The sequence below is a fragment of the Glycine soja genome, chromosome 1 (assembly GCF_004193775.1).
Source record: "Glycine soja cultivar W05 chromosome 1, ASM419377v2, whole genome shotgun sequence".
Classification (NCBI taxonomy): Eukaryota; Viridiplantae; Streptophyta; class Magnoliopsida; order Fabales; family Fabaceae; genus Glycine; species Glycine soja.
The window spans coordinates 50,264,767-50,280,860 of NC_041002.1; the positions used below are offsets into that span (position 1 = coordinate 50,264,767).

Sequence of the window (16,094 nt, forward strand, 5' to 3'; positions counted from 1 at the left end):
AGTCAAAAAATAAGGAAAATATTGTATTTTTACTTTTGTTAAACACTAGACAAAAAGTTGTACGAGGGTTTAGTAAGTTACAAGTTTTTGGGTATTTGTTCAGTCAATCATTCTTTATTTTGTAATGTCCTTCATTCATTTTTAAAATCAAACATTGGATAAATATTTTTATACTATCTCATCCCCTTATTTTTTAGCTATTCAAACGCACCCTACCACCCTACCGGTGTCTCCCAAAAAGAGACCAAGAGGTCAGCCAACACTTGAACATGGCACCTGATTCATTGTTGTCCTAAAGAGAGAGTGTTTTAGGTGATAGAAAGATTACCTTATTTTATGGTAGAGTCAAGACATGTTACAAGATTCGTTGAATAAAGAAAAGTTTAATTAGGTGTTGCGGAGATTACCTTATTTTCGTGGTTAAGAGACAAGAGATTTTGTAAGATTCATTAAGTGTTTATACCTACAAATTATCAGGAAAATCAAAATTCAAATGCAATATCCTTTACGTTGACGATGCTCAACCTATCAATTTCACCAACTAGTTGTAATACACAAATTTTGAAAACTACTTCGTATTGTTAAAAAGGTAATTCAATACCTCTAGTCTGTAACCAAAAGGTTTACTGGTTAACTTTTTAAATAGGCATAGTTACTATTGCCTATAAATAGGCTCAATACATGTTGTAATTGAAATAACTTCTCAATAATACATTTCATATATCCCTATTTTTTAGCTCTATCTTCCCTTTGGTTCTAACATTTGGTATCAAGAGCAAGGAATCCCAGGGAAACTCTACTGCAAGAATGGCTCTTAACACCGGAAGCTTTTTCATCGTCCTCCCCATCCTTGATGGCAAGAATTGGGAAAGATGGTGCATCCAGATGAAGGCAATCCTTGACTATCAAGATGTCATGGACATCGTGGAAGAAGGCTACCCAAGCCTTCTTGAAGGGGCCATGAAGGCGCAAAAAGCTATCCACAAGGAGAATAAGAAGAGAGACTACAAGGCAATGTGTCTTCTTCACCCGTGTGTGGATACTCCCCATTTTGAGAAGATTGCAGGAGTTACAACTTCCAAAGAAGCATGGGACATTCTGGAAAAGGGAAATGTCGGTGCAAATCAATTAAAGAAAGTAAAGTTGGAAACCATGAGGCGTCAGTATGAGCTAATGCAAATGGAGGATACATAAAAGATTGCAGATTTCTTCAATCGGATTATCAAGCTGACGAATTCGATGAAATTGTGTGGCGAAACGATCACAGAATCCATGATTGTTGAAAAAATATCGCAAACTCTAACCCCAAGATTCGATCATATCATTGTAGCGATGGAGGAATCCAGAAAGAAAGAGTCTCTGAAGATCGAAGAACTTCAAGGATCCCTTGAAGCCCATGAGCAAAGACTTAATGAAAGAACCACTGAGAGGCACACAGATCAGGCGTTGCAAGCACAAACTCACAAAAGAGGAGGAAGCAGTGGTAGAAGCTATAACAAAACACGAGGTAGGGGTAGAGATCCAAGATCAAATGCTGGAAAGGCTCCTTAACAACAAGAACCTGGAAAACATGACTCAAAACAACTTGAATTGTCCAATGGTAAAGGAGGGTACAGGCAGTATAGAGGAGGAAAGAAAAGATTTGATAAAAAGAAGCTTAAATGCTTCAATTGTGGTAAAATTGGGCATTTCTCTACAGAATGCCATGCACCAACTCAAAATCAGTCCAAGGGGAGACAAGATTCAGAAGCAAACTTGGCAAAAGGTGAAAATGTTGATGTAGAAGACAACACCTTGTTATTGATTATGACAACTAATACAGAGGCTGAAAACGATGATACTTGGTATCTTGACTCAGGATGCTCCAATCATATGACTGGACATAAAGAGTGGCTGGTGAATTTCGATATGAAGAAGAGAAGCAAGATCAAATTAGCAGACAATATAGTCATTGAAGCAGAAGGAACTGGTGATGTGCTTATCCAAAGGAAAGATGGAGGCCAGGCCTTGATAACAGAGGTTTTGTATGTTCCCATAATGAAGAACAATCTGTTAAGCATTGGTTAGTTACTGCAGAAAGGATTCAACATGAAACTCCATGATGGCACAATGGAGATCTTTGACAGAATGCAGAAGAAAATACTGAAGGTCAAAATCTCAGAGAATAGGACCTTCCAAGTGAAGCTAGGAGCATTTGATTCTCAATGCCTAAATGCAGAAACCAAATCAGATGAGTCTTGGCTTTGGCACATGAGGTATGGACATCTCAATTTCAAAGATTTAAACCTTATACATGCAAAAGATATAGTGACGGGTTTGCCACAAGTTAGAATCCCCAAATCTGTTTGTGACCATTGCATGATTAGCAAACAAACAAGAGCATCCTTTAGCAACTACACACCCACTAGAGCCAATGATTTACTACATGTAGTGTACTCTGATGTTTGTGGACCATTTGAGGTTCTCTCTCTAGGTGGGAAGAGGTTCTTTGTGTCTTTTGTTGATGAATTTAGCAGGAAAATGTGGACATACTTACTCAAGGTTAAGAGTGAAGTATTTGAGAACCTGAAGAAATTCACAGCCATGACTGAAAAACAATCAAGGAAAAAGTTGAAGATCCTTAGAACAAATGGAGGAGGAAAGTTCAACTCTATAGAAATTGAAGCCTTTTGCACAGACAAAGGCATCCTACATGAAGTAACAGCCCCCTACACACCACAACACAATGGTGTGGTGGAGAGAAGAAACAGGACCATCATGAACATGGTAAGGAGCATGTTGAGAGGAAAGAACCTACCTAAAGCCCTATGGAGAGAAGCAGTTGTCACAACAACATATGTACTGAATAGGTGCCCCACACAACAACTTAAAAATCAAGTACCAGAAGTTGTATGGTCAAGGAAGACACCATCTGTGAAGCATATGAGAGTTTTTGGCTTAACATGTTACAGACATATTCCTAATCAAACAAGGAAGAAATTGGATGACAAGAGTGAACACATGATCTTTGTTGGCTACAATCCCACAGGGTCATACAAACTCTTAAATCCAAGAACGAATCAAATAGTTTTTAGTAGGGATGTGCAATTTGATGAACTGAACACATGGATGAAGGACAAGCATGATCCAAGCAAGAAGCCAATGGTGCAGATCAACATAGAAACATTGAGTGAACCAGAACCTGATGATGTTACCGGTGAAGTTCAAGCAGTAGAGGGAAAAAGATCCACAAGGACTAGAAGCTTGCCAACAAAACTAGAAGACTATGAGATGTTTCCTGATAGTGCAATAGATGATGATGGTGAATTGGTTCATCTAGCACCAATGGGAGAAGCAGAACCTGTCACCTTCCAAGAAGCAATTAAAAAAGAAGTATGGTTAGAAGCTATGAGAGAAGAGTTGAAAGCCATAGAGAGGAACAAGACATGGGAGCTGGCTAGTCTACCAAATGGAAAAATAACTATAAAGGTCAAATGGGTTTTCAAGAACAAGCTCAAACCAGATGGGAGTATTGCTAAACACAAAGCTGGGCTAGTGGCAAAGGGCTTTATGCAGAAAAAAGGCTATGATTACTAAGAAGTCTTTGCACCAGTGACTAGGTTTGAGACTGTGAGGTTGATAGTTGCTTTGGCAAGTTGGAAAGGGTGGAAACTATGGCAAATGGATGTAAAGTCTGCCTTCCTAAATGGACCCCTAGAAGAAAAAGTATATGTACAACAACCTCTTGGATTTGAGACTACAGGACAAGAAGATAAAGTGCTGAAGTTGAAGAAAGCACTCTATGGGCTCAAACAAGCATCTAGAGCATGGAATAAGAGAATTGACTCATTCCTAACTATCAGTGGATTCAAGAAATGCATTGTAGATCATGGTGTCTATGTGAAATTTCTCAAGAATGATGAAGCTCTACTGTTATGCCTTTATGTAGATGACTTAGTAATTACAGGAAGTAATATGAGGGAAATTAAGAACTTGAAGACACAACTAGGGTCAAAATTTGAGATGACTGACCTTGGAAAAGTTTCTTACTTCCTGGGCATTGAGTTCATGAAGACTAGCAGAGGCATTATAATGCATCAGAGGAAATACATCACTGAAACTTTGAAAAGGTTTCACATGCAAAACTGCAACTTAGTAGCAGTTCTAGTAGAGGCCAATTTGAAGATTGACAATTCAGAAAGTGAACAGAATGTAGATGCAACTTTGTATAGGCAAATTGTTGGGTGTTTGAGGTTCATTTGTCACAGAAGACCAGAGATTTCTTATGGTGTTGGAGTGATTAGCAGATTTATGACTCGTCCAAAGCATTATCACCTAGCAGCAGCCAAGAGGATCATGAGGTACCTAAAAGGGACAGAAAACTGTGGTATTTTGTTTCCAAATCAGAAAGAGAAGGGTGATCTACAGCTCGTGGGTTATACAGACTCAGACTAGTGTGGAGATAAGGTAGATAGAAGAAGCACTTCTGGTTTTGTGTTCTTGTTATCAAGTGCTCCAATATCATGGAGCTCGAGGAAGCAAGATGTTGTTGCTTTGTCAACTTGTGAGATTGAGTATGTTGCTGCCCGCAATGTATCGTGTCAAGGTCTCTGGCTATTGTCCTTACTAGCTGAGTTGAAGTGTGGCAGTTTTGAGAAGATTGAGTTGCAAATTGACAATAAATCTGCCATAGATTTGGCCAAGAAAACATATAGAGACTAAGTTTCATTTTCTCAGGAATCAAGTGTGCAGAGGAAGAATAGATTTGCATCATTCTCCAACAGAAGTTCAAGTGGTTGATATTTTGACCAAAAGATTGAAGGCTGAGAGGTTTTTGATGTTGAGAAAGATGCTGAACATTGTGTGTTTCTGATATTTTTTTAGCCGTGTTCACTATTGTATAAGTCTAGAACTTTTGCGTTATAGGAGGGTGTTAATAGGGTAATTCAATACCTTTAGTCTGTAATCAAGAGGTTTACTAGTTAACTTTTTAAATAGGTATAGTTACTGTTACCTATAAATAGGCTTAATACATTTTGTAATTGAAATAACTTCTCAATAATACATTTCATATATCCCTATTTTTTTGGCTCTATCTTCCCTCTGGTTCTAACACTATCACAATCAAACTTGACCTTATGTAATATGCACTTTTTTGTTTTACCATAATGCATAGAATAAATATTAGCATTATTATGGAGCATTTTTCTCTTTAGTTAAATATTTTACTCTAAGCGAAATAAAATTCTCGCAGGAATATTTTAACACTCGATAAAATTCAAGTAAGTTTCCATTCAATAATGTAAAATTTTTAGTGAGAATGAATGAAATGACGTACACAAAAAAGAGAAAACAAATGGTTACAATTTTATAATGGAATCGTGTTATAAATTTGTTATTTACATATTACCTATATCCCCAATTTTGTAACCAAAAAAGAGAAAAAAATGGGTTATTATATAATGGAATGAAATGCCGCCAATTTCATCCATTTTCATTTTATTTATATAGAATAATAATATAAAAAAATAATTAAAATATAGTGATCATGTAAAAAAAATTGCACTGTCATGAAATAATAATAGATTATTATGTATGGTAAGATTATTATTTTTTATAATAATTCTTTTAAAAATAATATTTATAGTTATTTTTAATAGGTTGACTATATAAAAATCTTTAAGCTAACAATGCATGAAATTTAACAATACTTCTTTTATCAACAATTTACAAATTGTAACTATATTAATAAAAGCCCGGTTGAGTTGCATAAAATTGACTACCGAAAACATGCAATAACCGTGGTTTCTGAAATAAAAATGTAAAATTATTAAAGGAATCAAGGATTTGCTTAAAAGAATAGAAGAAGATAATCAAATCAACGTGTTTCCAAAGAACCTTCAAATGTTTCCATAATCTTTTAAAGACGACACAAATAGAAACTCAGATATACAGGGAGGATACGGTGTGTAAGAAACACCGGTAAAGTAGCAATCACTCAAATGGGGTTCGATAGGGCTATGGTACGAATGTATATCTGGAAGCTACATTGATTACAAATTAGTAAGAAAGAATAAATATAATAAGATTCAAGAAGGAGCCTCATGTAAATATTGATCGTTAAAGTGATCTAGATGTAGAACTAAGACCTCTGCCAGTGACTCCTGCTGCGGAAGCTGAACACTTCACATAAAAATTTCAATTGCTCAAACTTGTCTGAATAGAAGTTATCACCGGGGATTGTGTAGGCGTGGTCTGTTGCAGAAAACACGGCCATTGGCCCTCACAAATGCTGCTATGCCGATGCTAATGCCCGCCCACAGTAGCGAAAAGAAGAAGTGCCGGAAATCATATCGAACTGTTGGAACAATGAACAAAATATTTAAAACTTAACAGCCATAGATTTCACAACAGCTTATTAATCCTGCAATTGTAGAGACTCATTCATTGCCCTAAACCTAGGATAGCAAACTCTGCGTAGAGCATTAGGTATCCAATTAACCAAGACAACAGACAAAACTTGCTTAGATGCGGATCAAATTTCAGAACACCTTAAAAATAATGTAATAAGTACAGGCATATGTCATTCTTTTTACAGTACATGCATGTCAGCAAAGAGGTTGATGGGATTATTGTTTCTAATTAAAACAGGACAATGGCTGTCAGGTAACGGTTTCCCATTTTCACTGTATTAACTAATAAGTTATTAGCCTATTTGAGGATTCCTCTGTACCTCAGTCCTCTGCTTCTATCAAGTGGTTATTCCTCTTATTTTGGCTCTCTTCTCTCTCCCGTATTCCATTTCTCTCTACCACCCACCCCCAAATTCTTAGTTTAGCCTTCAGTTAAATTTGTATCCCAAGTTACACGAACAAAAGTCAACTCACCTTGCCTCAGTGACATGGTTGCAAAGAGGAATCCAGTCAGAACCAGACCCAAAGCCAGAGGAAATGACTGCAAAAATAAACGGAGTAATATTAATATCAATTTGCATTTAATGTGGATGACTTCCTCGAAGCATTTTATATTAATGAACTGCATACCAGCAAAATATGCAAATATATATATATATATATTTCAAATCCAGGAAAATAATCACTTAAACATTTCCTTGACTGAGTAATCTGGTTGCTTATTTCAATATCAAAGGCAGCTTTTGAGTTAACTAATAAAGCACGAACCACTAGGTTTCATGTATTTCATGCCTATGGCCCATTGCAACCCACCACTTTTCTGTAGGGTTAGGACCGATGTTCTGTAAGCCTTGAAAAGAAAACATGTCTCACCAAACATTCAATAAAATAAATAAAAACAGAAAACAATTAAGCACTCATTTAATTATCTTTTTTTCCTTGAGACATAGGCCATATTCACATAAATTAGATTTTAATTAAGTACATGAATTTAGCCATACATCATACAAGTTAAAATATATTAATAAATTGTGAAATTTCGAAAAACTGTTCTTAAACCAAAATAGAAGCCTCAAGCTTCATTTAGGAGAAGACTTCCATCTAAATTGAACTCACAGCTATAGCTTCAAGGCCTCCTTTCTGAGAAGTGGCAGCTGTATCTCGGCCGACAGAAACTATATAATGTCCTTGCAGGAGATCAATTGCATCCTTCGCATGATAAAAAACATGAACAGCATAAATCAATACTAATAAATTCTTTAAATTAACCTTTAACATTATTAGTTTACTCGAGATCTATTCAGCTAGCGGTAAAGAATATATTGCACAAACTATCTTAAGATTATGATCCACAGTAAAATATGTACATGAAAACTCAGTATCTCCTAAAGCATAATTACTGACTGTTACACAGGAGCAAAAAATCTAAAAACAACTTTGAATTAGGATGCAGAAGGTAGAAATCAAATATATCAGGACAAAACCTAAATAAGATAATGAGTTATGATCCCCTAGTGAACACTGGACACCTAAAGATTCTACACAATATCTAGACTGCTAGTGTACCCATACATAATGATAAATGAGCTACACAAACCTGCTTTGTTCCATCAACAAAATTGTTGAAATAATATCGTAGAAGAGCATTAACACCATCTTGTAGTATCCCTTGAATTGTGCGGTGCCCAAATCTGAATCCCACCAAAAAAAGTGATTAGGGAAGGCAAAGAGGTTAAATTCAAAATCATAACAGCAACATATTTAAAACACTAGAGAATGATGACTCTTATCAGAATGTCAGAAAGTTATTAAACCTCAGTATAAAACAGTTTCATAATAATGTTTGTTGTTATTGCTAAGTTTTTGTGATTCAAGTTGAATATAACAGTTGATAAGAGAAATAGAAAAAGAACACAGGCTAACATGGAAAAAACATTATGCACAAAAATTGCATTATTCCCACAATGGCAAAATGATAAAACCATAAAACCATAGATTAAATTCCTACCCTATTATTAGTTACAAGAGTCATACTCATACACTACTCCTGCTTTTGACAATATAATAATAGCCGGCAGTATATAATACAAGACATTATAAATGATGGTTTAAAATTATACCAAGCCAATGTAATTTCAACATAGAAGAACCTTTATGGGCTCATAATTTCTTGATTTTCTTTAAATGTGAGGTACACTAAAAGCTTGGGAAAGATTCATCAACAAATACCTGACAAAGTCTCCTTTAAGAGCAGGAGTTCCTGAGTATTGAATACTTATATCATCCCCATGGTTAGCCCACACTGACCATAGAGAATCAGTCAGAAATCTATGTTTCAAGTGCTATGTAACAATGAAAAACTGAATGTATTAAATGAAGATCACTAAATAATATAACGTATATCTATATTTCAAAGCACATAATCATAAAATTAATTATCACTTACAGATCTTAAAGTTTTCATCCAGATTTGGATGTGTACTAATGGTTTCTTCAGCACCAAAGACACCAAGCCTTCTAAGCTGGCATTCCAACATATTTCGGCCTATCATGCTCTGCATAAATATTTCAACATAACTAGCAGGAAAATGATGTCATGAACAGAGACATACACATAGATAAGTGAATCAACCAACCTGAGTTACATTTGTACGGTCTAAACAATCAATACAATTGGTCCTAACAACTCCAAGTTGCTCCTTCATTTTCTCTCCCTTTTCATTCAACAGAAGATATCTATAATTCCAAAACAGAAATGCAACCCAGGCGTCAGATTTTTATTTTTAAATGTCTCAATTAGATTTAAATATAAAAATTTATTATAAAACAGAATTAATGGGTCAAGGTAATTTTCCAGGAAAAAAAAAAGCTTCATATATTTGTTAGACAGCTCATAACATTACAACAACAACAACAACAACAACGCCTTATCCCATTAGGTGGGGTCGGCTACATGGATCAACTTCCGCCATAATGTTCTATCAAGTACCATACTTCTATCCAAACCATTAATTTCGAGATCCTTTTTTATAACCTCTCTTATAGTCTTTTTGGGTCTTCCTCTGCCTCGAATTGTTTGTCTTCTCTCCATCTGGTCTACTCTCCTCACTACAGAGTCTACCGGTCTTCTCTCTACATGCCCAAACCACCTAAGTCTATTTTCCACCATCTTCTCTACAATAGGCGCTACTCCAACCCTCTCTCTAATAGCTTTGTTTTTAATTTTATCCTGTCGAGTCTTACCACACATCCACCGCAACATCCTCATCTCCGCTACACCTACTTTATTCTCATGTTGGCTCTTGACCGCCCAACATTCTGTTCCGTACAAAATCGCCGGTCTTACCGCAGTCCGATAAAACTTTCCCTTTAGCTTGATCGGTACCTTTGCATCACATAACACCCCCGATGCTTTTCTCCATTTCATCCATCCTGCTTGAATGCGATGATTCACATCCCCTTCAATTTCCCCATCATCCTGTATTACAGACCCAAGATATTTAAACCGTGTGACTTGAGGGATAATATGGTCTCCTATTTTCACCTCTGAGTTAGAAACCCTCCTTCATAACATTATGCTTGAAAAATGTCCAAGTTATTATAGCATATGGTTCCAAATTAAGAAAAAACATAACAAACATAGTAATATAAATTATTGGTATTTGTTCAAAGATTAACAGTTCATAAAAAGCTCCCAGCATGAAACCAATAGATGTAAGCATGAATCAAATTATTAACTAATCCTCAAGAAAGGAAATATCTAATAGCTAAATTATAAAAAATTCCATACCCGTTTCTCTCAAGAAAATCTGAAATTTGATCATAAAGGATTGAGAGACGATCAAAATGAACATGCCCACAGACATGGTGAAAATCAAAGTGCAGATATCTACAAAAAAGTCAAATATCCACAGGTGACCCAAAAAGCCAAAAGAATGTATGTATATCAACCTAAAAGTTAACTGAAAGAGACTTCTACCTTACATCATTACTAGCCACATGCTGTGCTGTATCACCAAATTTTTCACACAGTCGCCCTTCTCCTCCATGCTGAAAAATACCAAGGAAAATGAAGAGGACTCAAATGTATGCACACCGATACATAACAGTTCCATGCACGTTATCACACATTCTCAGGGACATGTATACAGCATATATTTATAGTATTTTGGTTGGTGCACCTAGGTTGCACACATTCTTTACAGTTGTATACAAAATTTACAATGCAATTACATACACCATCAGGTAAAACTATCAACCATCGTATGAGTATTCTCAACTCATTCTGCAATGAAGAATATTTACCTTGTTAACAAGATCAACAGCCAATACTGCCCCATATTTTTTCCTTAAATCTAAGAAATGCCTCTCTAGGACTCGTGGCTGCATCTTAAGCAAAGAAATATAAGTGAAATAGACACAGAAAGTTATACATAGATCTAAAAAATACAACCATCAACAACCACTTACAGCTTCCTCAAGTTTCAATAACTCAAACTTTGGTTTATAAGTTAAGTCAACAATTTGCTGCCAGAGGAGTGGGATTGAACCACGGACCTGCAAAAGCTCAACCAAGATGATTGTGATTTGAAATGAAATACATGTTTAATTAACACAATATTGGTGGTACATATACAACTAGCATTTATCTCACAAAACTAAAGCAAGCATCCTAGCTCCTTTTGCTTAGCTTTTATCAAACAGTATGTACTTCTGGATCATACAATGGCATAAGTCACCCATTCTATTATCTAAGATAGATGCAGTGATCTCCATGAAAAACCTGCTAATACTAGTTTACATCCAACATTCCAACTATCACAATCATATAGTATAACTGGTTCATGCCATACTCATAAAAAGCAATACCTGAACAAATGAAGCAGTATACCCATTAAACTGCATAATTTGTTCTGTTTCCACAAAATTGGCAACATAACCATCAGGATCAGCTCCTCTTCTCCACATCCGGGTTCCTTTCAAGAAATAAAATCATATTTGTACCATCAGTCGACCACCCAATAAAAGATAATGGCTGGCCTTCTTAAAGAGTTAAAGCAACCACAAATGACAATCCTATGTTTTCTCATACAAAAGCTTTTCAAATTGTAGATACCAAGATGGTACAAATAATTGTAAATCTCATAATAAATCAAACTATTAACATGTTTAACAAATAATTTTAATAAGGATCTTCATCTAGAATTAAATGTTTTTCATTTCTCTCCTCAATAATTATAATTAATAATTTTTTTATCAGTTCATCCAAAGCATGACACCTGTTGTTTGATAGATATTAATTTTAACTAATTGATAAATATGTTATTTGCTCTCTGTTGTATCTATCTCTTTGGTCAAATATCAAAATAGATGTCATGTTATTGGGCATGGTCTTCATTCACAAGTTCCCTAGCCTAAACTGTTAGTAACTAAAACACATTCTCTAACCTCTAAGATCCATTTTTACATTTTTGGTGCAAACTAGATCTACCTTTTTGTGCAAACTGAAAGAAAACTATAAAGTAGTGCAACTGCAAACAATTCTAATGATTGCTTTCACCATCACCACTAAATTAACCATTAACTAATTCCATGGCATCAGAGATCTTGATTCTATAAATGGTAAGGAACATAAATACATACGATATTTATAAGTGCACAGTCAAACTAGAAACAACGGATTTTTCTTTTTTGGTGCATTGAAATAAATAGAAATTTATCCAAAAGCTTTAAATACCATTTCTTCTTGTGCATCTCCTAGCAATCAAAGTGACATCAATAATATCTTTCCCAATGGCTGCTTGAAAGTGATGAAAGCCTATTTACTTGTTAAGGATAACCTTGAAAAGAAACAGTTATGTGATAGCACAATAACATTACAAATAGTTAATCAGATAAGGATACTGCCTTGGACTACAGGGAGCAAGTATGGTTCAAGCTGGAAAGCACAGGATTGCACACTTATTGGTTAGTAATATAAAAATGCATAAGAACTAAAGAAATTGAACAGGTAAATATAAAATTGCCACAAACCTACCTTGTTATCTATGAGCACTTCTAACATATAATTGTTCCATAGGAATCGAGGCTCTGCCTGTGATCAATAATTTAGAAGCATAAGCAGAATAGTAGGGCAAACCAAAAACTGCAGAAAAAATCAATTCCGAGATGACATTTGCATAGCCATCAGGAGTATCACTTAGGAATAATATTGAGAAAAAAGTATGTAGGGGGGATTCTACCATGGCATCAGCACCATTTTTAAAAATAAAATAAAATATCTCTAATACTAGCAAGCTTGTGGAAAAACAAAAGGAAATAAATACCTGTCTCCAAAGAGGAAGCAATCTAGACTCATCACCCAGGTCATTCAACCGTTGTGCACTGTAGAACATAATATAATAAAGTTTCACAATTTATTTTGACTATATATAGATAGATAATGTAGTCCAATTTTTTTTACTAGGATAATAGTATTAGTAAAGAAACACAAAGCATTGTTTAAATAACATAAAAAATAACATAAATATTAAAATTTGTTAGCAACCCCGATTTTTTTTATGGTTACTTTCTAGAAAATGTTTGTCAGAATTTGGTAGTCAGCAGTCAGTGATAGTAAAAACTCATCAGATCAGTCAAGTAATCATAATCCTCATCACAAAAATGTTATTAACAAAAAGGGAGTTGTAAGTGATAATCATTTTTGCTTTTACTTTCTTTTCATACTAGAAGGTGCACTCAATATTTATTCAAGATTAAAAGTACTTGCCAACCTTTATAACTTAGAAGTCAGTATGAGTGTATTACCATTAAACTAATTCTTTTTAGTCAAGATTGCAATGACAGACAGCTCTACAAAAGTTAGATTCCAAAAATGCAAAATGAGTTCCTTTCCTTAAAATTATAATATCAATACAAGTGTATATTAAAATAAGTGCAGACCCCTGAAATACGTGATCTAGAGGTTTACAATCAATATGGCCAAATATATGTTTATTAAAACATTTCATATCCACGCTTCCGGTGTATGATACCATTCAAATTATGAATGCCATTATGCAAGCAGAAGATCATGAGCATGCGTGAACTCATATTTTGGTCATTAATTGTCAGAATGATACAATGCCATTCTAAATGCCTAGCAAAAAGTTTTACATACTTCATATGAAAAGGGGTGGGGGAGACTGCATTTTCTATAGGTTTACAGGTTGCATGGTTGCAGTTACTAATCAAAGGAAGAATGTATGGGTAGTTTCCTCTCTGTTGATATTATATATGTACATGTGTAAGGCAGCAAATGTTAGAATCAAAATAAAACCATATCATATTTGAGTCATAAATATAAATGTAAGACTGCTAAAAATGTTCAAAGAAGTTCACCTCAGAGTTAAATTAGTTTCATATGAGAAGAACAGACCAGAGGTTTTCTCAGCAACATTAAGCAGCCCAGAAAATTCCATCTCTATTTTCTTCTGCCAAATATGGTACAGAAATTATGAGTTCTAAACTGGTAATAGACATAGAATGATATAGGAAATAAGTGGAGCTGTAGCAAACATACCTTTTCAGGAGGGGTATTTTTAAGAGAATTATCGCATGGAAAAACCTTCAATTTAGAAATTTTGAAAATTGGATGCCCCAGGTAAGATCCAACAGATTCACGCTCAGTTATAACCAGCAAATATGATCCTAAGGGAATAGTGACATTTAGCAACAAAATGATTGCTCAAATTTAAATCTACCATTGAAAACAATGCATTATCTGAATTCTGAAGAGAAGTCGGGTATGTAAATTAGATCCACAAAATCAGATACCAATATCAAACTAATCAAAGTCACAACTCACAAGTACAAGTAATGAAAAAAAAAAAAAAAAAACAGGGTAGTAGGGAGTAGGGAATTGTTTGTTGGATAAGCCACAATGATAAATGAACTAAAAGGAATTTATACAAGTGGAGAACTGTAAAGATACCATGATCTTTAAACCCACTGCTTTTTGTTAAAATAATAAATAAAGAAATGAAAAAAAAATGCAAAAATCATTGGTATTTTATTCAAATTTTGTTTCCACTTATGTTCTAAAACCAATCATCATAAATCATTAGTCAAATATCCCAATTCCCAGGTATAATCTCTCTCCTCAAAAAAACACCCACTAAGTTAAGTACTTCACATTATTGCACAATCAAATAAATAAGGATTAACAACAAAACAAAAAATCCTTCCAACACACAGGAAACAAAAACTTAAGGCAATATAAAATAATCACTTAAATCTACAATATCAATCATCAAATCAAGTGATTGCTCACCAGCCAACAGCTTCAACATCCCAACAACACCAAAAATCGTGTAAATCTTAGGAACTCGAAGCGTGCTGCATTCTGGAAGCTCATCTGTCAAAGCAACACAACCAGAAAAAGCAGAAAACATAAAATAAAATAATAAGCATCGATCAGGAAATGAATTGCTGAATATCACAAAAGCAATAGCAAAGAGCACTACATATGCTAAGAAAAGCACGAAGAGAAGTGATGAAAAGAACTAACCAATGAGCTTCATGGAGCCATCGACTCGACTAACAGCCAAAGAAGAACCAGAAGATCCATCCGTTGGCTCAATCACATACTGATCCGGAAATTCCCAGAGTCGCATGCGCGTGTACAGCTTCTGCACAGAGTCTGCCTTCTCCATCATTGTTGAAACTCCAGCTCACTGAAAACAACACAAACTTATCATTCAAATAAGCAATGAACTACTAAATTAACAAATCAACAACAATTCAAATCTGAATTTATCATTTGAGCTTCCTACGGTTTCACATATTAATCGGAGGGAGAAAGTTATGCTCTAATCGTTCGAATAAGCGAGTAACTACTACATTCACGAGGAATCATCAACAATTCAAATCTCAATTTATAGTTTAAGCTTCCTACAGTTTCACGGATCAATTGAAGCGAGAAAACTACGCTCAAATAGTTGAGTTCGATCTAATCTAAATCGAAAAACCGATTTCCCGCTAAAAGAGCTAAAGGGTGAATTTGGTTTGTGGAATTTTTCTCGCGCTTTCTTGGCGAAGAAAACGAAGAAGGGAATGAGGAATAAGTATACCTGGTTCGCGAGATCGAAGAACAAGTGAAGATTAAGATCTAAGTTCGAATTCGCTTTGGGCTCTTCTTAATACGTGAAGCGAGGGACTGTAACGAAAAAGAAATGATGCTCCAACGTGCTATATTCCTTTTTTTCCTTTTTAAAGCTAACGGCGTGTTTGGAAGCTTCTGAAAGGGGGAGAATTGCGATGGGAAAAATTCGTGTTGGGGTTCGTGTGTCCAAATGCGGCTTTAGGACTGAAACTTGGACCGGTTCCGCGGAAACGGTGCCGAGGGAAGTGTTTTTTCCGTACACGTGGATGTCGATTAGAGGTCTGTGAGACCGTAGCCTACTACTATGGAGAACTACGAGGTCAATGGACGAACATGTACGGCTATTTGATCATCAGCGCCGTTCGATCTCAATACTTGACTCTCAAACAGTCAAGTGAAAGCTATGAAACAGTTCACAAATATGGTGTTTTTTTTTAAATGAGTTTAGAAGTATGGTGTCACCTTTAATTATTTTATTTTTCTAGAATTTTTCATGAATAAAAATTACTTTTAATTAGTTGTTTTTTGAAATATGAATAAATTATGATTAAGTTGTGATA

General features: G+C 35.0%; 1 protein-coding gene across 1 annotated transcript; it reads right to left on the reverse strand.

Annotated features, from left to right (window-relative positions):
- Positions 1-5,841: 5,841 nt before the first annotated feature.
- On the reverse strand, positions 5,842-15,752 carry LOC114419252 (phosphoinositide phosphatase SAC7-like). Its single transcript, XM_028384887.1, has 21 exons — positions 15,503-15,752; positions 14,941-15,106; positions 14,704-14,787; positions 13,954-14,081; positions 13,773-13,864; positions 12,719-12,776; positions 12,430-12,486; positions 12,297-12,330; positions 12,130-12,210; positions 11,262-11,368; positions 10,863-10,949; positions 10,698-10,775; positions 10,372-10,442; positions 10,183-10,281; positions 9,029-9,128; positions 8,839-8,947; positions 8,622-8,694; positions 7,990-8,083; positions 7,509-7,601; positions 6,867-6,933; positions 5,842-6,337 (listed from the first exon to the last, which is right to left on the reverse strand). The coding sequence occupies exons 2-21, from the start codon at positions 15,086-15,088 to the stop codon at positions 6,210-6,212; spliced, it is 1,788 nt and encodes a 595-aa protein (XP_028240688.1). The 5' UTR covers positions 15,089-15,106; positions 15,503-15,752; the 3' UTR covers positions 5,842-6,209.
- Positions 15,753-16,094: the final 342 nt, after the last annotated feature.